This window comes from Haplochromis burtoni, unplaced genomic scaffold, assembly GCF_018398535.1.
Source record: "Haplochromis burtoni strain Fernald_Lab_line unplaced genomic scaffold, NCSU_Asbu1 Contig_518, whole genome shotgun sequence".
Taxonomy (NCBI): domain Eukaryota; kingdom Metazoa; phylum Chordata; class Actinopteri; order Cichliformes; family Cichlidae; genus Haplochromis; species Haplochromis burtoni.
The window spans coordinates 116,832-144,226 of record NW_024582879.1 but is presented as its reverse complement, the minus strand read 5'-3'; the positions used below and the strand labels follow the sequence as shown (position 1 = coordinate 144,226).

The 27,395-nt window shown below is 41.4% G+C and overlaps 2 protein-coding genes across 4 annotated transcripts; one reads left to right on the top strand and one right to left on the bottom strand.

The window, feature by feature from the left end:
- Nucleotides 1-16: 16 nt before the first annotated feature.
- thumpd2 (THUMP domain containing 2) lies at nt 17-8,723 on the bottom strand. 3 transcript variants are annotated; one of them, XM_005947209.2, is made up of 11 exons: nt 8,385-8,723; nt 7,139-7,277; nt 6,426-7,010; nt 6,182-6,318; nt 5,622-5,699; nt 5,383-5,435; nt 5,034-5,121; nt 2,419-2,490; nt 2,205-2,319; nt 1,420-1,540; nt 17-1,125 (listed from the first exon to the last, which is right to left on the bottom strand). In XM_005947209.2, exons 1-11 carry the CDS (start codon nt 8,493-8,495, stop codon nt 765-767), a joined length of 1,860 nt encoding a protein of 619 aa, XP_005947271.1. In that variant the 5' UTR covers nt 8,496-8,723; the 3' UTR covers nt 17-764. The 3 variants fall into 3 exon arrangements, with proteins under 3 accessions (XP_005947271.1, XP_042070042.1, XP_005947273.1); XM_042214108.1 differs by having other exon boundaries at nt 7,139-7,261; nt 8,385-8,450; XM_005947211.3 differs by lacking the exon at nt 7,139-7,277 and having other exon boundaries at nt 8,385-8,486.
- A 13,673-nt stretch (nt 8,724-22,396) lies between these two features.
- Nucleotides 22,397-26,946, top strand: LOC102309603. Its single transcript, XM_005947212.3, has 7 exons — nt 22,397-22,519; nt 22,669-22,937; nt 23,345-23,536; nt 24,086-24,255; nt 24,422-24,571; nt 25,441-25,613; nt 25,697-26,946. The coding sequence occupies exons 2-7, from the start codon at nt 22,752-22,754 to the stop codon at nt 26,089-26,091; spliced, it is 1,266 nt and encodes a 421-aa protein (XP_005947274.1). The 5' UTR covers nt 22,397-22,519; nt 22,669-22,751; the 3' UTR covers nt 26,092-26,946.
- Nucleotides 26,947-27,395: the final 449 nt, after the last annotated feature.

The following is a 27,395-nucleotide window of genomic DNA, read 5'->3' as shown; positions in this document are numbered from 1 at the left end:
CACTAAGCTCTATGGCTGCATTATTTGGCTCCCTTAATGTAAAACTGGGCTAAGCAGGGCTAAACAGTGGCAGATGGCAACTTTATGATTCAGTGAGGGGGTCTGTGATGCAGGAAAAAAACAATCCCATCTTTTCCTGTTACCGTTTTAGAGATATTTCATATTTTCCAGTAGTGTTAGCAAATAATGAAACAGTTAAACACACAATTGTTTCAAAAAGTAAACTATTTTCTGCCATAAAACTCTTATTTAAAAAAAACCCCATACAGTCACCATGGAATGGTCCCCCATTAGCAAAACAAAAAGCAGGGGACTATGCCAGTGTTATTAACCTGAAAAGTGTTGAGAAGAAATTCACAATTTATCACAGTTTGATTAAAAAGTAATGCAAAAAAAGGCAGTGTCTGGCAATTTTATGAACACGTTGAGATACTGAGCAACATTTGTGAGTTGCTTTTTAAAGATAACCATAATCAATGAATAAGTGAGCTTGGGAATGAGTGCCACGGGCAGGATTTTAGAAATTAGAGGTCAAGCACTGCTGGAGGATTGGAAAATCAAAATTTCTTTACTCGTAAGCTTTCAAAAATAATTTCTCAGCTGCTTCCAAAACATATTTTAAATACCTGGAAATCTCATTTACAATTAAAAAGTTGTAAGCAAACCAAAACATGTTACAGAGCGGTTAAAACACAGTGGTATTTCAACATGGCCACTTTTTTTTTTTTTACATGTTAGCAACAAAGAAAATCAAACCAAGTGCCTTAAAACATAACATCCCTGAAAACACAACAGTCTGTTTTGACATATTTATGAATAAGTCCATCTATTGCTCCTAAGCTGACTCTGAAAGTTGCTTGATGCTTCAATGAGGACACAGTGAAAGGCAGACTGTGTTGAAGCTTGGTTTCTTGGCTTGGTGAGGATTTGACCCCAGAGTGGATTTGGAAAGTCTGCTTCTTAGAAGGAGATCTGGAAGAAGATGGGCAGTTTTGCATCCCAGTCTGAGGCTTTGTTTCAGGGTTAGATGTTGGTCCAGTATCATATTGTATTAGAAGTTTTTTGAGTAGACAGGACAACTGAGGACTCAGGAGGAGCACCAGGATACCACCAGGACGGAGAACTCTAGACACAAACATTTGTTATAATAGTTGCATCTCTATCTTTCAATGCTTATTCCAATAATGGCTATGACATTTTTATCTATACATTAATTTAGTTTTTCCTATTAAAAAAAAAAAAAAAACTAACTAAAAAACAGAACAATAAGACAGCTTAGGATGTGTACTGATGTGCAAAGTGACTCCCAAGCTAAAAATCCACAGTGCACACACATTCACAGAGAAAACAAGTAATGTTTTCTGTTTCGCCAAACAATTCTAAAAGAAACAATTGAGACCGACAAACATAGGAACAAACCTCTCCATCTCTGTCAGGACGAGTGGCAAGTTGGCAGCCATGTCTATTCTGGAGCCAAACTTCCTGCCAAATGGCAGGTCACAGATCACAGCGTCTACAGTGGCACTGGGCACAGGCAGTACTGCACACACAGAGGAGGACAAACAAGCCTAGACGTAATTTAATATACGACAACAGGCTTCACACTAACCTCCCACTCACTGAGTCCTATCCAAAAAAATGCAGCCATGCATCCACAGTGAAAATTCATGAGCTAAGATTCAATATTTAACTTCTCAAAGACATGAATTTGTAATATAGTTAAAATTTAATTTATAGTAATTCAATTTATAATTTAATCCTTTTTAAAAATGTGAAAATGTGAGCTACTTTATGGTGGTCGGTCTTATCAAGATATAATTCCTCTATTAAAAAAAGAAATGTACTCTAAGATACCATAAAGACTAACCTCATAAGTAACGCCAGTCAGGTTTGATAAGACTGAACATGTCATATGTGACATTCAAAGAAATGTGCACATAATAATTTTTTCATGTTTATCTATATTTTCACATGTCTGGCTAATTTTACACATGACTAGATTCATTCATGCACACAGGGCCATCTGTCGTGCGCCTTAAAATCCACTTGTATTGCACTGGATTTACAACTAGTGCGATTTAAAAAGTTAACGTCTGTCCCTCTTTTTAAATGAGAACATTAGTTTAATACAATTAAGTAAGACATGTATTAATAATGTAATATTTAGCTTACTTTACTGCTCTTTTTGTGTGCAGCTGACCTACCCAGAGACGACGCTTTCAGCAGGTTTATTCTGTTTTCCAACTCAGCAAATGCTATGTTCTCACTGGCCTTCTGCAGCTGTGCTTCATCAATATCCACACCCAGGAAACAGGCATCCTGAAAATCCCAGAAACAAGGATTTTTAAACCTCATAAACAAACTTTTCTAAACATTTCTACACTTTAAAGATCAACAGTACATGATTTCTTTTCTGACCTTATGCTCCTGTGCAGCTTCTATTAAGATGGTCCCCACCCCACACATTGGGTCAACCACACGGAAGCCTGGCTAGAAAACAGAACACAGCATACAGCGCATACAGCTGGTTAACCACAAAAAGTATGACTGTGACTGGTTCACCACACTGAATGCCAAGTGACAGACAACTAACATCATACTAAGGGCTCTTTAAGTGGATCAGATGGGGGGGGGTAGACTAGCCAAAGTACTTTCACTTTGTAAAAACACATGCTACAGTAAAAGTTGTTACTTTAGCATAGGGCTGCTCAATTAATCGAATTTTAATCACGATTACGATCTGGGCTTTCAACGATCATTAAAAATGACTGAGCCGATTATTAGCCCCTCCCTCATTTATCCGCGACACCTTAAAGGCCGGTCCGTGAAAATATTGTCGGGCATAAACCAGTCCGTGGCGCAAAAAAGGTTGGAGACCGCTGATTAAGAGGACCCGAGGGAAGCTCGGAAAGCTAAGCAGAAGTTATTTGGAGAGTGACTGCCGTTGGTTGAAAAGAGAGTTTAAAAAAAAAAACTTCAGTGGTGTTGCACACTATTTTATATTATTTTTTTAAAGTCATTGTTAACCCTTTAAAGCCGGTCAGAGCAGTAAGCTCCGTTTTGCGTAACTATTGTTAAATCCCTGTAGAACCTGAACTGTGTAAGCTAGCGCAATAATTTGTTTTGCATATGAAACCGGAGGAGTTGTACTTACATCTGATGCCATCAGCTTGTCCTCGGTCACGGTTTCGTTCCACATATAGCTTTGCAAAAATTGCATAAAAAGCGCTTGCAGCAACAAAAACATAATATTCCAGAAACACGCTTTGCCGTTCCTATCAGCTGTTCGTAACACTTCCCACAGTGAAATGATGCACATGCTGTTTTCTTTGCAAATTTGCATCATAGGATTGTTTTTTGTTTTTCCTGCAGTATATAAAAATTGCTGTATCTACAAAATAAAACTATGAAGACACTCAAAATAAATTTCCTGTTGTTGTAAACTATTTTTTGCAACTTTATTGTATTTAAAGTTTTGAGGGATAAACCTCTTAAATTTCTCCAAGTAGAAATATATGTAAACAAAACAAAAGCGATTTTCAATTTTTTTTGTAGTTTATTGCACTTTTTTGCAATTTATGTAATTACTATGCACTTAGTGCATACATATTATTAAAATATGGGCTATAACAGTTGTATTGATGTATAGCAACTTGAAATGCTCCCACAAATGGCACTACAGCATGTAAAAAAAATAATATAAGCTCTGGTGGACTTGGTTCTATAGTAGGTCTTAAAGGGTTAAATAAATATCGTTAAATAATCGTGATCTCAATTTCAGTGAAAATAATCGTGATTATCATTTTTGCCATAATCGAGCAGCCCTACTTTAGCACATGTAATTAAGTAAATATCAAAAATCTTCCCAGCTCCAAATGGGCAAAACAAACTAAACTATCCATCCGTTTTCTACTGCTTCTCTGGAGCTGGGTCACGGGGGCAGCAGCTTAAGCAGAGAAGTCTTGACCTCTTTCTCCCCAGCCACCTCCTCCAGCTCATTTGGGGGAATGCTGAGGCATTCCCAGGCCAGCTAAGAGATGTAATCTCTCCAGTATGTTCTAGGTCTACCCCGGGGCCTCCTCCTGGTAGAACATGCCTGGAATACCTTGCCCAGGAGGCATCCTAGTCAAATTCCAAGCAGCTGTACCTCCCAAATCGTGGAAGTCCTCACCCTATCTCTAAGGGAGAGCTCAGCCACACTCATTTCCACCACTTGTATCTGCATTCTCATTCGTTCAGTGGCTACCCAGAGCTCATGGCCATAGGTGAGGTGTAGATCAACAGGGTAAACTAAAAGCTTCATTTTTACGCTCGGTGTTTACAATACACAATAGACAGATACAGAACCTACATTACAGCAGATGTAGCTCTACTCCATCTGTCAATCTCCTGCACCCCTATGTAAACTCCTCTACCTGGGCCAAAAACCCTTCCCTGAACGCCACCCATTTACAGTAAAAACCACAAACAAAACTAGAGGCTAATTATTTAGCTACACAAACATAAATGGAAGAGCTCTGCTTGCATGATGTGATGATGCCTTCTTATTTGTGCACATAATAATATAACTCCGTTATGGTTCCAGAATTCATCAGCACAATTTTTAACTGGCAGAAGGAAATTTGATCACATCACTCCGATTTTGACCTCTCTACACTGGCTTCCAATTGAATTTAGGACCCTTTTAAAGTCCTTTTATTGGTTTTTAAATCTCTAAATGGTCTGGCACCTGTTTATTTGTCTGACTTGTTGAAGCCCCACGTCCCCACTCGTTCCCTTCGGTCAGCTGAGCAGTTGCTGCTAACTCTGTGGGTAACTGATATATATATATATATATATATATATTTTTTTTTTTTTACATTTTATTGCCATGTCTGGTTTTATTACTATGTGCATATTATTAGTATTGTACAGCACTTTGGTCTACCAGGTGTGTTTTAAAGTGCTATATAAATAAATGATGATGATGATGAGTATTCAAACCATAACCTGCAACAGGCACAGAACAGCTGTGTGTACAGTAGTATATACACCTGTATATGAGCCAGTGAGGCCATGGCCCAGGCTGTTGTAGACCTTAGTCCTGTGATTTTTATATAGCTCCGGTTAGCAAGAGGCAACCTGAAGGAAAGAAGACTCAACTTATTACTTCTTATCAAATTAATTACAGATATAATTTTAAAGAGACCGGTCCATCTTAAGTCATTTGATTAAACATTTGTGGGTCTTAATGGCAAAAAGCAGTAAGCTAAACTTGTAACAGACAGAGCATATTATAAGCAGTGACAATAAAAGAACTGCATAATGTATAAGAGGTCTGTTGCTGTACTGAGACTTCGATGTATATTACTGTGTTAAATGTAAAACATCACTGTCAATAACCTGGTCAGTGGGATCCCGAGCAGGCAGTAGTCATCACTCAAATGGACATTTATCTACAGAAAAACAATAATAGATAATATTACAGCTGAAGTGCCAGAAAAGACAGGCAAGACTCTCTGCAAAGCAATTAACTACAGACGGACTATTTATATTGCAAACATTTCTATTGTAAGACAAAACTTAACTGAACTTATAATCAGTGCAATCCAACAGATTGTTTTTCAAACACAACTGATTACCTCCAACTGTGGATTCTTCAGGTCAGCCTTCCAGCCCAGCAGTCTGCTCAGACCTGCTCCAATCACTCTGCTCACCTCCTGTTTCACACAAAAGTAGAACATTTTTTTGAACATATCCACTGAATATGAATGTCTGTTTCTATGTGGATCCTAGGGATTGCACTTAGTAATATAGAGAGATTAAAAGTATATATCCTTTTAAACAATTATTGCCGCAACACCCTTTGTCTGGGTAAGTAAAAACCGATAAACTATTAGGAGAAATGACAACTCGTATCTCTGAACATTTGTGTTAAGATAACTTATTCTTACATAAGTTGTGGTGAGTGTTGTGGTAGCATTAACATGTCATGTTTTTCAGTGGTGGGAGAAACTAGAGCTCTTGGAGAAACCTGCTCAAAGCACTGTGAGAACTTTGAGACTTTACACTGAAGACTCATACCTACTTTAAACCCAGGTGCAGTTAATGCTAACCACTGAGCTACCATGCTGCCCCTGCACTTCATTTCTGTTAAACACTTGTAAAAAGAAGCAGAGACACAGACTTTGACATTTCCTACCTGTGCGCCCAAGCATCGTGACAGAGATCCAGAACATTTGCAGCTGATCCTGAAGGAGACCGGGATACAGGAAAGCAGCTCTGGTTTATCCTCACAGGTTGTCAGCAGTGTCTGATTTTTTTCTCCAGTGGTCTTCACTTCATATGGAGATAAACACGAGGAGACATAAATATATAAAGACTTTAACCTCAGAAGTCACTGATGTATAAGCCGTCATAAAAATAAAATGTTGCCATTGCATTACCATTTTCCTGACTTTCTTCAGTGAAATCCTTTACTATGTCATCCATCTTCCTGCTGCTACTTGCTCCACGGTGCTCCAGCCTGGATGCTGTGTGGTCACAAACCGGTCCTCCCCCATTGACGTATGCTCCATGTGTACAGTCGATAAACTCCTCTAACATCCCCTCTGCTTCTTCCTCTCTCGTCCTTTCTTCCTCACATGCCTTCCCCTTTTCTACAGTCTTCTCAATGCCTGTGTCCCAAGCTGCCACTTTCCTCTCCTTCTCCTCCTCATCTCTCTTTCTCTTCTGTGCCATTGTGGATACTCCATTTTGTCCACCACTTCTCTGTTTGTCAATCTCCTCCTTCCTCTCCCCTCCTGTACTTCTAAACTCTACAAGGCTCTTCTCCCCCTCTCTGCTCTGTTCGTCACTCCCTCTCATCGCATCCTCCCTCTTCCTTGTCACTCCCAGGGCAGGGCTTGATGTTTTGATGGTGTTTTTGCTGCCTGTCAGCTCCCCCTGCAGTCGACTCCATGTCATTACAGCACTGGTCCACTGATTCTTGTCATCCAACAGTCTGGACTGTAGCACAGAGGCTGCCTTTGCTATAAATATTACAAAAAACGCGATACAGAAGTCAGTTCAGAAGTGGTATGTAAACACTGAATGGTATCGCTTATGTTTTTGTATTAATTGTATGTATAGGTTCTTGGAGTTAGTTTGAGGCTACTACCTGTGCTGGTGTGGGCAGACAGACTCACCGGCGAGTCTTGTTTCAACAGAAGAAAGAGTCTCTCTGCACCCTTCAGGTTACTAACTCTGTTGATCTTTGCAGAAGAGCTGAATAACACTTTACCTGGAATTTGACACACCTAAATGCAGAAGTCCACATTCACATTTAAGAGCTCTTCTACATCTTTCATCAAAAAGTTAATTTTTAACCCCGTCTTATAGTAGATTAACCTTCAGAGAAAGGCCACTTTGGCTTGGTCGTAGTGATCGAACACTGATAACCACTCATGTCGATGGCCAACAGTTTCTCTACACATTGAGACAACAGCTGACTCAGATCATGTTAACAGTTGTGATCAGAAGTTTGCATACACTCATCATGGGCAGCAATTTGGGACTGTTGATGATTTCTTTGAACAGTTCTTTTTCCATAGTGGAATGATTGTACAGCATACATCTTTAACGACTTTAAAAAATAAATAAATTGGTGCACAGGATTAAATTTATTTTGTATTTTCTCTAACCCAACCAGATTCAAAAACGTACGTACAGGCTCAAATAAATATATATTAGCCCTTCTAGCATTTGATTAAATGTCCCTTAGCACTTTTGCTAGCCAACAAGCTTCTGGCATAATTCTAATTAGATATCTGCCCAGTCTTCTTGTCAGAATTAGTAGAGGTTATTTAAACTGGTTGGTTTCCTGGCATAGACCTGACTTTTAAAAAGACCCCACAAATTTCCATCAGGGTTGAGGTTAGGACTTTGGGATGGCCATTCTAGAGGCTTAATTCTATCATTTTTTATCCATTCCAAAACCAGCTTTGATGTGTGTTTGGGATCACTGTCTGGATGGAACAGCCAACCTTCAGCCATGTGTCTGTTGCCAACACTTATTGAAGGAGTGTATGTACATATTTGAGGCTGTACGCATGTTTTAACCCTGTGCGGATTACATCGCGTGACAGTGACAATCACAAAATTACGTAAAGCCTGACTAAAACGTTTAAATAAAACTTTGCTGTAAATTTGAATATTTCCTATAACATAAATAAAAAAAAGATTTCGTAATATCAACATTAGAAGTTAATTATGACTTTTTCCCCTTTTCTTTCCACACAAAGAGAGTCCGTATATTTGTCTCTTAAAGGCTTTTAAATCATGAAGACCCCGAGGTTTTTGTTTTGTTTTTTGGGGGGTTGGGGGGGGGGGGTAGCTGTTAGTTGTTGCATGTAGCTAACACTCACGTCTTCAGCCGCTAGCTTCGTCTTCACCTCGTTGATTAAAAAAGCCTCCATACCGTTACCGGCCGTGCAATAGTAACGAACCACATTCCCACCACTTCCCGGTTCATCCATGTTATAAAATGTGTCAAATCTCAACAAGCGACGCTCTCTACTAGCAACAGTCTGCCGAGTCTTGTTTGACTACGAAAGCCGCCATATTGGCTTGTTTGTTTACACCGGAAACGGAACTATGTCATTAATTGTTGCCAGTCGTTTGCCCACCAGCAGGGGTCTCTGTTGCACAGGGGAAAAAGTTATAGGTGTGTATTACATTTTTAAAATTAGAATACAAATTTAACGCCACAAACTTGAGTTTTCATATATATCTGTGAGTTTATTTGGACAACAGTATGCACATGTGGTCTGTGTATGTATACACATGAAGACTTTGACCTTTGTTCCTTACATTTATGGCATTGTTTCTATGATGACGGATATGCTACTGAGTGTCTTTTGCTCCCTGTTTTTAAATCAGATGTCACTCTCAACATAAATACCAACTACAGCAGCCGAGCTGTTTTAGCTGAAGAAACAAAGATACATTTGCTCATTTTGTGTAAAATATTGTGAAGATGTTAAGTTACATTAGGCAGGCAGCTGCCCACATTACACTGTGACAATCACCAGTTATCTATTTTGAAAGCCTCAGCTAGAAAAAATGCAAAATGGTTTGTAAGGTTGGCCACAGGTCTGTATGTAAATGGGAGTTAGAGGATTGCTTCATATTTTGCTATGTATAACGTTAGTGTTTCTGAAAATCCCCCCAAAAATCTTTATTAACAAAGTAAACTAAAAATAGACATTATTATATTTTATAGTTTTAAAATTGGATAACAACTGACTTGAACATAATATGAAATAAAGTCTTTTTACTATGAGCACAGTGAATCTATTGATAGCATTACTAATCTGAAAATTACCTATATTTTTATTTTTGTAGTTTTCCTTTTGTATATAGACAGGCTAATGCATTTCCGATTCTCTGATGTGAAGCAAGGCAGAAGAATGTACTCATAAAATGAACAGAATCATAAGAATATAACACTAAGAGCACTGCAAATGTAAGAAAAATATGCTGAAATCAAATGGTATATTATTTGAAACCTATATGAGACATTGGCACATCCATTTTCCCCCCCAATTTTTTAAATGTATTTTTTCCTAATTGTCCAAATTAGTCTGTGATTGGCCTTAGTGCCCCACAAATCAAATTTATATACAACTAAATATGACTCGCAAATATGATTTAAATGGACGATTCCTCACTTGATGATGAAATATCCACTTGCCCATTTGCCGAGTCCTGAATTTGATGCCAGTGAACCCATCAGCGGTTGGTTTTAAAAAAGCCCCAAAATCCCCTATGAGCAAGCACTTGGCAACAGTGGGGAGGAAAAACTCCCTCTTAATAAGGAGGAAACCTCCAACAGAACCAAGCTCAGGAAGGGGCAGCCATCTGTCGCGACCGAGTGGGCTTAAAATGTTCACTGACAACTGAGGTGTATGCAAATATGATTTTAGGACCTGAAGTTGAGGCCAATTAGGTAAAAAGAAAAATGCCGAAGCAGCCAGTTCTTCGTCTATGGTTTTATCTCTAGCAGGCTCTTAACTTCAGGACTTAACTTCAGTCCGGGGTGCAGCCTGGACTGTTTAGAGACAGACCAGACCACCTGCACAAACCAAACACTTTTTATTAAATTTTTTTTACAATCTCAGAAGGAGAGAGGCACTGAGGCACAATCTTCCGCCCCCTCGCTGTGCCCCCTCCTTCTGACAGGAACTGCCTACAGAGCAGGCATGAATGCTGCCTGAGTGGACATACACAACTCACAAGTTCCTGGCTCCCTCAGCTCCTCTGCAGAGGGTTTCCCTTTAGATGGACTGAAAATGCATAGTCAGTATTTTGAGCCATACACTTCCATACACTTTGTCCACACACTTTCAATTTTACATTTCTTCCACATGAGTTTGGGCATTCACATTACTTACACGCACCTCTGCCGCAGTACATTACCTGGAGGCGGCTGTGAGCAGGTGTCCACTGAGAGTTGAGAGGAAAACTAATAAAATCCTGCAGCAGAAGTAAGTGGTTTCATTCAATTGTCTCTATTTTTCTTATCTAGGAGATACAGAGGGAGCCTCTTTCCAAATGTTTCGACACTTACTCTAAATCCCTTTCTTATCTGTGTTTCTCTGCGTGCCTTGCGACATTCTGTCTTTTTAATCTTCCTTTTTTTCCTGTGACATTTTAATGACCCCAACATATTTAATCCCTTTACTTTATTGGATGAACAGTACTGTGCCTGCTGACTTGTGCTATAAAACCCTCAAATGTTGGCAAGCTGGTGTAACCTATCACGGTGTGATGCATGCTCACGACAAAGTGTCAAATTATGGTGAGTAAATGTGTTTTCATAACAACAGTGAGGAAGGAAATAACTTTTGATTGATGTAATATTACTTAAGGCGGCAGTGTTTATTCTAGATGAATTCATTAAGTGTGATTTGCCTACAGTTTTTTTCTTGTATGCATATTAAACAAAATTGTATCACATACATAGAAAGATTTGGGAAGTAAATGTTTGCAGTTGCTGTTGCTAAAGCCACTTCATTAAATCATAAAAGCACATCAAAGTGCCTTAGATCTAAACTTTTGTGGACTGCAGGATGGAGATTAGAGCGCCTTTGCTCAATGACACCTTCACTTAAAGTTCAAGATGGATTTACTGGGTTTAACAAGACACCCTCTCCCCCTTTTCTTTACTGCACTCCTTCTCTTTAAAGTTTAGCATGTGCCTACTTTAATCAGCCCAAACTAGGGGATGTAGCCATGTAGAAAGGAGACATTAATACTCTTTTCAACAGCCGTCATTTGCAATAATTAGCCTCGCAGCTGCTAAGTGACTATAACAGCTTCACAATATGGATGCAGCCTGCTACAGCAGTCAAAGCATGATGTATTACTGTACATTAAACTTGTTTTTATTCTCCTCCACACTCCATAAATGATGGGAGGAAGGAAAGAGTGAGGAAGAAGGAGGGAGGTAGATGAAGGAAGAAAAAGAGGCAGAAAATGTCAGATGGAAGGAGAAAGAGGGTGAAACTCTTAAATGGGAGAAAGAAATGGGAAAATGATGCACGCAGGAATCCCATGTGCTTAGATATGCCATACAAAATGAAAGCTTTTTATTACAGCTCTATAATGCCAGCCTTATTAATGGATTCTTGAACACAATGCATTATAGGAGGAGAATAATAAAAAGTGCAGCTACAGTTGCAAATAAGCACAGAATTACAGTGTTAAATTTCCAGAGACAGAAATATGATCAGAGCATCTCTATGGTGATACATGCTGTCATTTGCTGTGCACTAAACATATTTTATGTTTCATTTAACTTAATAAATAATGAAAGACCGAGCGCCAGCGCTTCCCACTTCACACTTTTTTTTTAGCATTATTTCTTTCAGCTACTCATTTTAGAGGTCGCCACAGCCAATCATCTGCTTTCTTGTCCCACCTTATCCCTAGAAATCTTTGATTCTGCCCCCTCTGGGTCAGCCTCCTGTATTTTTCTTAGTACTATGGTAGCAAACCATGCAACATAGCTGGTCACTACCATCATATGGGACCAGAGAGAATTAATCAGCTGACATGAATGAACAGAAATGGACTCCATATGAAAAATGGAGCTTCATCTGCTGGGTAAGGTCTAATGATTGTGGCTGAAAGTTTGGAAAAACAAAATACAAGTTTTCCAAAAAAGTTAGTGCATAGTGTGTAGATGTCAGCCATTATGTGGATGCTAATGACACAGCATGAAGCACAGTCACACAATGATCAATTATGCACCATAAAAGGCCGTGCTCTAAACCACAAATCCACTCCCACATGAGTGGATTTCTGACACGATGACATAGGAAAAGACATACAGAAGCTTCGCTTAGGCACGTTTTCTAATCTACACCTGTTCTTCACACACGCATAATAATATTAAGAGACTTATAATCACACTCGCACAGACTTAAATGTCACAGATTGAATGATCAGTTTTCTAATTAAAAACTAAATTGGAGTTTCAAGTGGTATTATCTCCTAAAATTACACATTCAGCATGTGATGATTAATATTCAGCGCAATTTCAAGAGAGCTGTCATTTAAAAGGCCAGACTATTCAGGCATGGTTGCGTGTGTGTGTTTAATTAAGGTAGGTGGAGTCCATCTGTCATGCTCCTCCAACTCCTGTCTTTTATAAGCACCACCTTTGCTTTATCTTTTATTTTCTCCTTTTTTTCTCTCTCCACACGCTCTTTTTATTCTCTCTGCTTTCTTTCCTTTTAACCTCTCTCCCAGGAGGAAGTCTGATCTTTAAGAGGAGAGTGTAAAAAAGATAGAGACCATGAAAATTTCATTACTTATATGTGTCATGTATGTGTGCATTCTTGCCTGTTTTAAGTGCTGATGTGTGTCTGCTTATGATGCAGATAAATAATTACTGCTCTCAGAGGACTGCAAGTGTGCCAAGAATCCATGAGGGGGAGAGAGTAAGATGGAGACGCATCTAAAATCCAGTTTTGAGTTCCCTCCCCAGACGCCTTAACGCCCACTCACATCCTGGGCCATCTGACCTCAGGAATTCGCATGACAAGGTGGGGCCAGGTTTCACAATGAGCTCACCCGAAACCCTGGTTGATTGGGACCCACACCCGCTTTCACGCCTTGGCTCAGGTGATTAGAGGATCATCAGGGGGTCCTTTTGTCCCTCTTTGGGGGGATACTCCCACTGGGTTTAAATCTGGGACTCTTGGCCATTTGACCTTAGAACTGAAGAAGCTTCTCGGATGAGAGGTGAAACGTCTTCAAGCAACTTAAAGAAGTCCAGACGCTTTTCTTTGCAAGCTCCTTTGACTGCAACTAACTGTCAGCTAGAAGAAGTGATGGGGAAGAGCGCAACGATGGACAGCAGACATGTGGATGCTGAAAAATGATTTTGTTTTCTGCATGTGTGGTTTATTGTGCTGTCTGGCAATGTTCTCCATCAGTTCCTGAGGGAATCCTTTTTTTTTTCCAACTGCCACCCATTTACTAATTTGGTCTGTTTTCTGTGTTGTGCTGGGCAGGTACAGTGAGTTCATCAGAGAATTTCTGATAAAAACAACTGCCATCTGCAGCTTTAAACGAGGCTGATTAGGGTTGGTCAGACTGAAGCAAAATACAAAAAAAACTTAAAACATATTTAATTATCTGTTATACAGATAATATTGCAACACCAAAATTAATGATTAGCGCAACTTTAAAGTATCATACTTGAAAGCTGGTATACTTATATAGTCACCAAACACTGGGCCAACACTCACCAATGACCTCAACAATAAGCATTTGAATTTGTGATATTGTCAGTAAAAAAAGAGAATGTGTTTCACCCCCCCAAAACAAAACAAAACCTTGACCTTTAATTCTTTCCACCATCTGCTATTTTTTGACACTGAATTACAAAGATCAACAGAGGCTGTCAGGCGTGTCTGCTTGCCACTCCATTTAAAGTCAGCATCCAAAATGGCATATGCTGCTTGTCCAAAATAACATGATGCAACCCAACACACTAACAAATAGTTATGTCTATAACTTCTGTTCCCTGAAGGAGAGGAATGAGGTACAACCCATAAGTATGGGATATCACGCCCTCGCGTGTCCTGGCTGAAGAAACCTTTATTCACGCCTTTAAGGCAGGTGATGTGTGATGACACGTGCATGGCCCCGCCCGCACATATAGCCACTGTCATCACAGTCATCCCTCAGTTTGATAGCCGCTCTTCACCGAGCCAAACTGCTCAGTGGGGCCACCTTGTGTTGTACCTCGTTCCTCTCCTTCAGGGAACAAACGTTATAGACACAACTATTCGTTCCCTTTCAGTCGATTCACTCGGTACAACACATAAGTATGGGACATATATACACGCCCCGCAGAGCAGCCACCGAACCGGAATCGGACCACCACATCCTTAGTGAGTGGTAGACCCAGCAGAAAGGACAGCATGAGCCACCGAAGGGGCTGTAACGTCCAACTGATAAAACAACCCGTTCTCACTCCCAAAGCGTAACATTTTACGCTAGGTGACAAATCGTCACCATATTACGTTTTCGGCTACCCACCACGTTCCTAAATGACGACCTCGGAAAAAGAGGAAATATGAGAACCGTCTGGACTGAACCTACACATGTTCGCTCTTTTTCTTCAAATCGCTTAGAAACACGCTATTTAACATCATTAAAGTCCTGGTTAAGGTCAGGAATAAGGTTATGGTCAGGGCTAGGGATAAGGTTAGGTTTAGGGCTGGAATACAGGGCTGGAACGTCTACTACCGCGGGAGCGTCATTGCACTGGATTCCAGCCATAACCCGCCGCGTACCATAAGAACGCCGAAGGTCTCCTTTCGCGTTCCTCAGGAACGCCGCGGGACGAGACAAAACGTCGACATGTTACGCCTCGGGAGTGAGAACGCTCTGGTTAAAAGCACAGGAGCGATGCCACATAATAGAGGACACACTCTTGACCTACTGATCTCCAAAGGCCTGAGCATTTCAAAGGTTACTGTGTCTGATGTGGGCCTGTCTGATCATTACTGTGTTTTCTTTGAAAGTAAAATCTCAGCCCACATAAATATATCAACAACAGTGATCACAAAACGGTGTATAACTGAACACAGTAGTGCAATCTTTAACCAGGTCTTCCCATTAACACCTGACCTGTCCAGAGGGTCAGTCAATGAGCTCGTCAATAGCTTCAATGCTAACATGTTAAATGTAATGGACACTATTGCTCCCATTAAGGTGAAGGTTATCTCTGGAAGGAAAAAGTCTCCATGGAGAAACTCCACACTAGTGAAAAATGAAAAAAGAGAGTGTAGGAAAGCTGAGCGCAGATGGAGAAAAACAAACCTCCAGGTTCATTATGACATCTATAAAGAGAAACTTCACAATTATAATTTACAACTGAGGAATGCAAGGAGGTCCTACTTCTCTGACATCATCACTAAAAACAGCCATAATGCTCGGGTCTTATTTTCTACAGTTGACAGGCTAACAAACCCCCCTGTGTCAGTGGCAGCTGAACTTCATTCAACCATCGCCTGCAATGACTTTGCCAAATTCTTCACTGAAAAAATCCAAAAAATTAGACAAGCAATTGGTACATCAACAGCAGATCCAGGATATGTACTGTGTCCACCAAAAAACTGTTTAAACACCATGAAACAGTTTCAACCTATTAACAGCAAAGACCTGGAGGACATCTTAGGTCAACTGAACAACTCCTCCTGCTGTTTAGATGTCCTGCCAACAAGTTTTTTCAAAAAGGTCTCAAAGACTTTAGAGTCAGACCTGTTACAGATCGTCAACTTTTCTTTATTATCAGGTGTGTTTCCAGAATCACTAAAAACTGCTGTAATCAAACCTATACTGAAAAAGGACAATCTTGACAAGACACAAATGAACAACTACAGGCCGATCTCAAATCTCCCGTTTTTAAGTAAGATCATTGAAAAAGCAGTTTCTCAACAGCTCAGTTACTTCTTAAAACAGAATAATTGCTACGATGCCTTCCAGTCAGGTTTTAGACAGAACCACAGCACTGAAACCGCTCTGACTAAAGTGTTCAATGACATATGTCTGAATACAGACAGTGGAAAAATGTCAGTCTTAGTTTTACTGGATCTCAGTGCAGCATTTGATACAGTTGACCACAACATATTACTCAAACGACTGGAGAACTGGGCAGGTCTTTCAGGAACTGTACTGAACTGGTTCAAAACATACTTAGAAAACAGGAAATACTTTGTATCAATAGGTAACTTCACATCTGAGCAGACAAGTATCACATGTGGAGTTCCCCAAGGTTCCATCTTGGGACCCCTTCTGTTTAACATCTACATGCTCCCACTGGCACAGATTATAAACAACAACAAAATAAACTATCACAGCTATGCAGATGACACACAAATATATATCACAATGTCACCAGGAGACCGAGGCCCTGTACAGGCTCTTGGTAAATGCATTGAGGAAATTAATGACTGGTTGTGCCACAATTTTCTCCAGCTAAACAAAAACAAAACTGAGGTAATAGTCTTTGGCGCCAAAGAAAAACGATTACAGGTCACCAGAGAACTTCAATCTATACATCTAAAAACCACAAACCAGGCGAGAAATTTGGGTGTAGTGATGGATGCAGACCTAAACTTAGAAAAACACATTAAGACAATAACAAAGTCAGCTTACTATCACCTCAAGAATATATCAAGGATAAAAGATCTGATGTCTCAACAGGACCTGGAAAAACTAGTCCATGCATTCATCTTTAGTAGGCTTGATTACTGTAACAGCATCTTTACAGGTCTACCTAAAAAATCAGTCAGACAACTACAGCTCATTCAGAACTCTGCTGCTCGAGTCCTCACTAAGACCAAAAAAGTGGACCACATCAGTCCAGCTCTGAGGTCTTTACACTGGCTGCCTGTACGTCAGAGGATAGACTTTAAAGTTCTGATGCTGGCCTATAAAGCTCTGAATGGTTTAGGACCAAAATACATCAGTGACCTCCTGACCCAGTATGAACCTTCCAGATCCCTCAGGTCATCTGGATCCGGTCTTTTATCAGTTCCCAGAGTCAGAACCAGACACGGAGAAGCTGCATTCAGCTTTTATGCTCCTTATATCTGGAACAAACTCCCAGAAAGCCTCAGATCAGCTGAAACACTCAGTTTATTTAAATCCAGGTTGAAGACTCACCTGTTCTCAGCTGCATTTGAATAAAGCACCAAATCCACACTTTTAAGCTTAAATTTCAAAACTTACATTTAACTACTGATTTTATCTACTATTCTGATTTTATCTGTTTTGATTTTATATACTGTTGTTTGTTTGTTTGTTTGTTTGTTTGTTAATTAGTTAGTTAGTTAGTTTGCTTGTTTTAATCAATTTTAAATCATGCTTTTTATTTGTTCTTGTTTCTAATGTCTCTGTAAAGCACTTTGAATCACCTTGTTGTTGAATTGTGCTATACAAATAAACTTGCCTTGCCTTGCCTCCCTTTAAAAAGAGCCCATGAGGTTGCCAACCCCCTGGTGGAATGAGCTCTCACCCCTTGGGGCAAAGCAAGACCTTTGGTGCCGTATGCCAGTGAGATAGCTTCTATAATCTCTACCTCTATTTGAATTAGCGAAGCAGACAAACAGCTGGTCACATAAACGCACATTCTGAGTGCGATCAATGTAGGTGCGTAGCACACGCACTGGACAAAGAGAATGCATCTTCCTCTGCTCGTCAGATGCAAAAGGACTGCATTACTTCTCGCTTTGCCGAAGCCAAAGCGAGAAGTAATGCAGTCTTATATGAAAGAAATTTCATATCCACAGACTCAATGGGTTCAAACGGGGGCTACAAAGGGCCTCCAGCACCAAAGACAAGTCCCAAGCAGGGACACTGGACTTAAGCACGGGCCTCAGCCGGCGAACCCCTTTCAGAAAACGCATGGCGAGGGGATGTGCACCTGGTGTCAGCCCGTCAAAGCCAATATGACAAGCAGATATAGCTGCTAAATAAACCTTAATTGTCGAAAATTAAAGGCCCTTATCCAGCAGCTCCTGCAGGAATGTCAAAACATCCACAATAGAGCACTGAAATGGGAGAGTGTGGCGGTACAAGCCTTTAGTAGATCAGGCCCTAGCGCTCTGAAATGGGAATGCCGACGCACTCTCTCTAGAACTGGAGATATCATTTCCACTGGAGGAAATGCATACAGGAGCACGTCTGGCCATTGGTGCGCTAGCGCGTCCAAGCCCAAGGGTGCATCGTGGTCGATTATGGAGAAGAACAGGGGGCAGTGAGTATTTACCCAGGAAGCTAAAAGATCTATTTGCGCATTGCCAAATAGATCCCAAATCTGAGCCACTATTAAAGGGTGTAACCTCCATTCTCTCACCAGAGGATCCTCCCTGGAGAGAAGGTCCGGCCCCAGCTTCAGGTGGCCCGGGACATGGGTGGCTCTTAGAGACAGAAAATGAACACTGCATCATAATAGCAGAGAGCGAGACAACTTCAACAGGGGGAGAGAGCGTGTTCCTCCCTGACTGTTTATGTAAGACACCACTGTTGAATTGTCCGTCCTGACTAAGACATGCTGGCCCTCCAGGACTGGGCGGAAATGCTTTGGAGCTAAGAACACTGCTAACAGCTCTAAGTGGTTGATGTGCAGCTGGCGCTGGGCTGCGTAATATCGTCTCGAAACGCAGTCTGCGTTCCAGCTGAAACTGAGCGAGGCAGCGATGAAACGTGGCCACTCTGTACTCTGACAAACGTGCGCGGCTGGACAGCGAGCATATTTCCAAACCGAGGAAAGAAATCTGCCTACTCGGGATTAGCGAGCTCTTTTGAAAGTCCACAGAGAACCCCAGTGTCTGAATGTGTGACAGAACCAGCGACAGCTGAGCTGTGTCTCCGCCTGCTCTCTGGAGCACGCTACAAGAGCCCAGTCGTCTAGGTAGGCTAAGATGCGGATGCCTCTCTCTCTGAGGGGCGCAGAGCGAGCGACAGCCTGAACGGCAGCACTAGGTATTCGTAGGCTACGCCCTCGAATGCAAACCTCAGAAACTGCCTGTGTTTTGGGTGTATAGCCACATGAAAATAAGCATCTGTTAGACCGATTGTTGCAAACCAATCTCCTGGCCGACTGCATTCAAGAGCTGTCTGAGTGTTAGCATCTTGAAGCTGTAGGTAGGTAGATATTAGGGGTGCAACGATACACAAAATTCACGGTTCGGTTCGGTTCGGTTCGATACTTTGGTGTCACGGTTCGATATTTTTTCGATACAAAAAAAATGTTCATGCCTTTTTAATTTGTCATTTATTAAAATTATAAATATATATTTTAACTCAAAAGTACAGTTTTTAAATTTAACCCTAACCCTTGTGCGTGTTTTTTATTTTGACAGCGAATGCGCACCTGCGGACCACTTATGTGCAGCCCTGGTTATTTAGCTCGTCATATTGCAGCCACAGAAATTCTTTTGTCCATGAAACCATAAAGCTGCACTTTCTTTTTGCCTTATAGTCTGATTTGTCATAACTTCTCCGTTTTGTGGTAAGCTTTTCTTTGGCTGTCACTTCTTCACCCTGACCTGTCTTATTTGGCTCAGCAGAACTAAAATATATATCCTGCTGCTTTTACACACGCACTCACATAAGCTCAGCGATTCTCTGCGCGATCAACCTCTCACATGTTTAAGCTGCGGGAGATTTCACTTGTCATGTTTGCATAGTAAGCTAACGATTAATAAGACGATGTCAGAGGAATTGGTGCACAAATTATCATCACTCACAGATCAGTGCTGTCGCTCTCTATACACAGTTCGCACGAAAGCAAAAAAACAAGCGCAAATTCAAACGCGATTTCAATATGTCACATATTGACAGTGGCTCACCGATGCCAATGACATAATTACCCAGCTACATTTCTGAAAGAATGCAAAAGCATTGACATATATTTTTCGTACAATAGCCCGACGGGCAGGGAAGAGATAGATTTTGGTAGCCCGACTGAAAAAATCGCTAGCTCCGGGACGTCGGGCTAGCGATATTGCAAGCCCTGTATCTGATTGAGGAATCACTCATCTTTGGAAAAGAGAGTTTATTACAGAGAAATGTCTCTTTCCAAAATAAAAGCTATACTATCCGCTTCTTCTGGGCTATATTCTCAGCAGCATAAGGAGAATCATGTGCTAACAGCTGTCTAAATGACTCGGCTAAAGTTAGTAGCATGCTTGTTGTTTTTGTCTTTGCACTAGGATGATGTCGGCGTAAATGTGCAGTCATATTCGTTGTGTTCCCACTAGTGCTTTCAGGTTAATCTCGTTGAAATGACCTTAACGCCACAACACGGCAAATCTCCGTTAACGAGCTACCGCCGATCGCTCCGTGCATGGGGCTAGACGGCCAACACGTTAACGAGCTAACTGCGCTAACACACTAGTTCACACCAATGTAATTAAGCATTGCGTGGCACATCCAACATACTGTTTTACTTTAGTCCATGACTCGCTTACCTTCAGGGTCATACGTCACATGAAAACCAAAATAATTCCAAACGCCAGATCTGAATGAGGTTCAATTTGCTTGTTGCAAGCAGAGCTTAACTTCTGTCTCGCTAGCTTGCCCTGCGCTCTTCCTTCTGACTATGCTGTCTGTGTTGAGCGCTCAGTGGATCTGCGCTCGACAGTGCAGCCTAGGCGGAGTAGTCGAACACAGATTCACTGAGCGCTCAACACAGACAGCATCGTCAGAAGGAAAATTGATAAAATAAATTACAAATGTTGTATTGTTCGATACATATGCGTACCGAACCGAAAGCACTGTATCGAACGGTTCAATATCGATACGAATATCGTTGCACCCCTAGTAGATATGTGTTCAAGACTCGCAGGTTGAGGATGGGACGAAGCCCTCCCCCTTTTTTTCGGAACAACAAAACGGCTGTACCAAATTTTGTCTGTCTCCGAAGCGGGGACCACTCGCATTGCTCTTTTCTGCAATAGCGCCTTTATTTCCTCTCTGAGTATCATGGCCGCCTCGGTGTTGACAGTCGTGTTTACGACTCTTTGGAAACGAGGCGGCTTGACCCGGAACTGCAACCGGTAACCGATGGTAACGGTTCGCAGCACCCACGGAGAGGGAGCACAAGCGCGCCACTGAGGAAAGTGAGCAGCCAGCCGGCTGACCGGCAGCACCGTCGGCGGGGCGTTGTCGCCCCCCAGTGTGTCTGCAGGGGACTGCATCACCTGCCTGACCTGGCTCATTTTGCCTGCAGGCTGCCTGTGCTGCCTATTTGTGATTGTTTGAGAATAAACAACACTCTGTAACATGGAAACATGTACATTCATACATTTTGGAGGCACCTTTTCTGGGGCACAACAATGAGAAACAGCGGGAACACTTGAGGTGTCATCGTGGCCGACCGGCGCAGCAGCGGCGGCACATTGGGCCGACAATGAGGAAAACTTGAAATTAGCGCTCCGCGGGCAGCCTACACACCAACTGCGTGGTAGAGGCTAACACCAACAGGGGCAATTAAGCTAAGTTTAAGTCGGCAGACAACGCTAGCCCAACTCAGCAGAGGTGTTCTTAGCGAGGTGAAGAGCGTAAGAACTGAGGGATGACTGTGATGACAGCGGCTATATGTGCGGGCGGGGCCGTGCGCGTGTCATCACACGTCATCTGCCTTAAAGGCGTGAATAAAGGTTTCTTCAGCCAGGACACGCAAGGGTGTGATATCCCATGCTTACGTGTTGTACCGAGTGAATCGACTGAAAGGGAACTGTGAGTTGTCTAAATGATCAACATATAGACACTGACCTGATCTAAGGTCTGCAATACCACGTGGGGCATTTAATTTAGCTGTATACACAAAACTCTGACCTGACGGCGCACAAGCCCTTGTCCCAGTTAACAAAGAATAATACTCACACTACATAAAGTCCCAAATCCCCTCGCCCCATATTTCATCAAGTAAAAAAAGGAAAGAAAAAAAGTCAGTATCACACCACTACCAAGGCCATTGTTCCATTTAGCTAAATAAAAAAAGATGAAAGACCTTGGCCTATTTTTTCAATGTTTAACACTGCCACAAAGAGTAGCTATTACATTCATTCCCAAAGTCCTCCGGCTTATTTCAGGAGGTCCTTCATATAACTTCATTATGATGCCTGCAGTTTAAAATATCATCTAAAAAAGTAATGTAATCTCAGAGGCCTTGGTTCTCCATATACCAAATGCTGACAGGAACCAAAAACCTTCTCGTATTGAGAGCACTCACTGCTACTGAAGATGCATCGAGCTTGCACTTGCAGGTATCTGCCGCCAGGCGGAGCTCTAGGTTTACTGCTGAGCAATATTGTGCAGGTGTGTTGTCTTGGTGACAGTCGACTGCAGCATAGAGGAAGTAGAAGGGTCGGCTGCCCAAAACACAAGTCACTGCAGTAACAGAGAGCTCAGATGGGACCAAAACGTTGCTGAATGTTAGTGCGAAACATTACGGTGATATTTGGAGGTAATTTGCGAATCCTGTGACAGCTCATGAGTCAAATAGATCTGTTGTTTGTGTCTTGAATTTTGTAGACTGTACAGCTATTCGCAAGGTGTGGTAAACCCCCTAATTTTAGCATATTTTGTTATCCTCCTTTCTTTTTTCTTCCACAGATGCTGTCATAAAGTTGGGATATTTTCTGGTTTGTTGATGTAAATACACTAAAACAAAAGAAAGAAAGAGACAAAAACACACCATGGGGCAGCTATTCTCAACTGAAGAAGAAATTTCTCAAGTGAAGGACGCTATTGGCTCTCTCCTCTACGATGCCATGCTGGAAGGTGGTGCAGTACCTGACCTGGGAGTCGTCCACCCGCTCCTTTTAGCCAGTCATGATGACAGCTCTGTCTCCCAGGACCGACTCCAGGAACAACTGCAGCAGGTTAAAGAGCTTTAAAAGAAAATGCGAAAGTTGTGATGCTGTTCATGAAAGCAGAAAACTGAGATAGCACGGAGAGAGAGAAAATAAAACACAGTGTTGTGTGTTAAGTGTGAAAGTGCTCACTGATCACCTTTAAAGCCACTCAGTCATAAGGCCCAGATGAATATTAGCAAGACGAGCAGGACGATGCTGTTGCCTTGATACCTGCGATTAAAATGACACTTAAAAGGAGTCCTACTGGGACTGTAAAGAATTTACAAATGAATATAATAGCCTACACAGACCAATATCACGACGAGAAGGTGCTGTTCACAGCTGTTAATTTTATTGACGCAGATAATATAAAACAGTGTGCTGGATTTCTGTTACCACTCAGCAGGCTATAAAAGTTTGTTCTTTTCACCCAGTTGCAGAACGACATTGGGAACAAAGCGCCCACCTACCTGAGGGACCTGATTAGTCGATTGTCAACTTTCTCAGATGAGCCCCGCTTGGCGGGCTTGGTGGGATTAGTGGTTTCTATGGTTATGGATATGGTATATACGTCAGCAAAACAGTCGGGTGTTAAAGGGAAGTCAGCAGGATCATCGTCATGCCAGGTAAAGCCTTAAAGGAACTAGTGAAGGAGTTATAATAGAAAATAAAAAGCAAAACAATACAAACAATACATGATGATATCCTTTCTCTGTGTATTTCCACTGTGTTGATCAGTATTATTCAAATCTTGGCTCTTGGAGCAGTTTCTGAACTGAAGTTATACAGGTTTACATGTATCCCATTACTCTGTAAAACGGACCCATGCAACAGTTTTTGCATACTTAAGCTGACCTTTCTTGACCAAGAATAAATGCATCATTAAGTCACTGGATGTTTATAGCTATATATTATAAAAAATATTCTGACAATTCACCATGTAACTAAATCCAAATGTAGAATAAAGACTGTTAATCTACTGGGAATGTTTAATGTGTTAACCATTACCTGTTCAGGTGGGTTACTTAGTTTGGTTTATAACAGTACATTTCAGCCAGCTGTTTGCATGCTCCTACAAATGCTGTATGTTAAGGGTGATAAGAATAACTGTAAAAAGCTGCAGGATGTCAACTTCTAAAATACTGAGGTATACATCTTTGAATTTCTTCCTGCAGCAGAGAGTCTGGGAGCTTCAGGAGGTGATGGAGGAATACCTGAAGCGCTGTAGGATCAGCTTGAATGATAAAAGCAGGCTGATCCAGGATGCTGTCAGACTTGAGGCCCAGCTCAGCCTCACCCTCACCCAGCTGAAGACGTGTCTGCTAGGGGGAGATTGTGACTCCAGGTGAGAGAATACAGTAGAGCAGAGGATGATATTATAGAGTAAAAAAATACTGGACAAGTTAAATAACTAACTACATAGAGCAGACTAAAAGAAAGAAGTACTCTACAAAGAACTATCCAGTCAGATGAAGTAGGACTCACAATTAGTGTTTTTTTGGTTCCTTCAGGTCTTTGAGACACTGGGCCAGCGGAGCATTCTTTCACACTCAAATGTTGGTTCACCTGGCTCGCCTTGAGAGCAAGGCTGAGCCCCTGTCTGCAAGGGCAGTACTGCAGCAATACAAAGAAGATCTCACACAGATCCTGCCTGCTTACAGGTAAAACACTAAATGCTCCAATCAGACAGGGAGGAGAATTTTACTGCTTTAACAACAACAACATTCCAGCCAAGAATGCTGTATGTGATGACTTTGTGTCTTTTTTAGATGCTCCAAAACTTCACTTTTGGGCACAGCATAGTTCAGAAATTGCATCTGATGACTGTGTCAACTAAACATCTCAACTAGGCTGAAAGCATTTTCAGAAATTTCTCTTCTTTTCCTCCTTGCTGTTTAACAATCACTTCAACACTTACATATTTGGAATGATACTTTAAAAAGGAAAACAACAACAACATCAGTTTACATGAGTCATTGACACTGTGGCCGAATGTACAGGCCTGTCACAAAGTATTTGAGGCATTGTTACACAGCAAACACACCACACTTGAGCAGTAGCAGAACCCTAACAAGCACCCTGACAGTGGATACTAGAGCCGCTGAGTGCCTGCTTATCTGCTATGAGACACCCTCTCTAGCTTGCTCTAAATATGACAGCAGAAACACAAAAACGCTAATCAAGCTGTCAGAAAAATGTAGCTCTAAACTTTCTGCTGCGTTTAGACTTTCTGCTTACAGTAGAAAAAAATCTGAAACCAGAGAGGCAATGCTTGAAACCCTTACATAAGATAAGTGAAAGGGGTAAACTACGAAAGCCAAATTGTAACATCCTTGCAATGCTGTGGAAATAAACTGATGTTTGTATAAGTTAATGATTAAGATTTTATAAAGTATATGTTATGAAACAACTTTAGAGCAATGGTGTTAACTCAGAGATAAATGCGTCACTTGATTGACATTTTCTGTCCTTTCTTCTTCCATCCCAATTCTTCCTGCAAACCCGTCACTCTCCACTTTCCTCATTCCAGGCGTTATAAGTCTAAAACAGTGTGTGTTGTAAAATGTCGAGGGAGTTTTCCTGCAGCATCTGACCCCTGCAGTGAGGTGCCAGAAGAAGGCACCATGACTGGACTCACTGTGACCGACAGAGAGACAGGAAAGAGTGTGACCATCCCTCTGTCCACCATAGAGACTGAGACAGGTAGATTTTGTCTAAGTAAGTAGTGAAATTACTTTTGTCAGTCTCAGTGGATTTGCATTAACTGAATTGTCTTAAATTAACAGGGAAAAGAAGGAGAGTCTCTGGGCTTGATACATCCTCTACAACAGTGCCCTCCTCAATTAACCTGGATCTGATCACCTCGGATCAGTACACTCAGGCATACTTGGATCACCTGTTCTCTGCTAAGGGTCCTGTGGCAGAGCTGGAAAACTACTTTAACAAGGCTAGTGAGAGACTGAGAGTGCTAACGACTGAACTGGGATGTAAAAGCAAGGCAGGGGTGGCTAATGGAATCGAAAAAAGTGAAGGAGTGCATCTTAAAGACCAGGCTGAAGGAACAGATGAAGTACAAATAGTGGAAAAGGTGATGATGGAAAGGAGAGGAAGACAGGGAGAGGAACGTTTGAAACTCAGCATTGTAGAATCACAGCTAGAGCAAAGCCTTAATTCCAATTAGCACAGTGCTACAAACCCATGAAAGTGCAACAGCCATATGACTTTTAGAAGTATACATGCTTCTGTTCCTAAACTTGCCTTTTTGAGTGCTTTAATGCTCTCATGCACAAGCAAGACTACATTAAGTGCACTACAAAAACAACTGACCACCGAACACAGCTCAACCTCAATGCTCATCGTCCTGTTTCTGTAGTTGAAGCAGAAGGGCCATCAGCCAAATTTCAGCCAGAAGGATGATGGAAGGATGAAGTACACTTGGAAATGTACCAACACAAAGATCTGAATTGAGATCCTTGAGAAGATTTCAGTCCAATAATGCTGATAATCAAAATTCTGCGATCATGGCATCATAAAATAACCCATTATGTATCATTCTTAAGTTATTTTAATTTATTTAGATAAAAAAATATTGCTTAAGCAAAATGTAAGTTCCACAGACTTGTCTGCAGTGCTGTGAACCAGGCAAAGTTCAGCAGCCTTGACTGAATATGAGCTTTTTTTGTTTGTTGTTGAATTGGATTTTCTTTGTGTTGATACCCTCTTTAATGGGTCACCTTTTGTCTGTGAACAGTAATAAATATTTGATTGCAAAAAGTTTTTCTTGATTTCTTTTTGATACTTTTTTTTACACTCATACTTTATTTCATTTGTTAACCTATTAAGGTACATTCCCAGTTGGACAGTTACACTATACAAAGGAAAAAACACCCCATGATTACTACATTGTCAAAGTTTTAATTTCAGAATTGAATACACCAAAAGGGCACTAACAGTTATCAATAACAAATTTCTGAGAAAAGTACAGGAAGAATTCTACAAGCAAGTATTTATTTTAGCCGATCTGAAATTCAGATGAGATAGAAAACACCAACAAAACCAAAAAGTGCCCAGTGGAGAGAGTGGACAGCTTCAAATACCTCGGAGTTCACATCACGCAGGACCTGTCATGGTCCTGTCACATCAACACCGTGGTGAAAAAGGCCCGTCAGCGTCTCTACCACCTCAGATGCTTGAGAGACTTCCAACTGCCCTCCAAGGTGCTCAGGAACTTTTACTCGTGCACCATAGAGAGCATCCTGACGGGAAACATCTTAACCTGGTTCGGGAACAGCACCATGCAGGACAGACGAGCTCTACAGAGGGTTGTGCGGTCAGCTGAGCGCACCATCCGCTCCGAGCTCCCTGACCTGCACTCAATCTACAGCAGGCGGTGCTGGACCAAGGCCAGGAAGATCGTGAAGGACCTCAGCCATCCCAACAACAGACTGTTCTCTCTGTTGAGGTCAGGAAAGCGATTCCGCTCCC

Bases quoted from the DNA above. Each gene is read 5' to 3' on its own strand.
- thumpd2 (XM_005947209.2), bottom strand. From the start codon at position 8,495: ATGGATGAACCGGGAAGTGGTGGGAATGTGGTTCGTTACTATTGCACG. The intron at 7,011-7,138 runs GTAGTAGCCTCA...TAATATTTATAG, and splicing joins GTCTGCCCACACCAGCACAG to CAAAGGCAGCCTCTGTGCTA. The intron at 5,436-5,621 runs GTAATCAGTTGT...GTTTTTCTGTAG, and splicing joins TGAAGAATCCACAGTTGGAG to ATAAATGTCCATTTGAGTGA.
- LOC102309603 (XM_005947212.3), top strand. From the start codon at position 22,752: ATGGGGCAGCTATTCTCAACTGAAGAAGAAATTTCTCAAGTGAAGGAC. The intron at 22,938-23,344 runs GTTAAAGAGCTT...CTTTTCACCCAG, and splicing joins TCCAGGAACAACTGCAGCAG to TTGCAGAACGACATTGGGAA. The intron at 25,614-25,696 runs GTAGATTTTGTC...TTAAATTAACAG, and splicing joins CACCATAGAGACTGAGACAG to GGAAAAGAAGGAGAGTCTCT.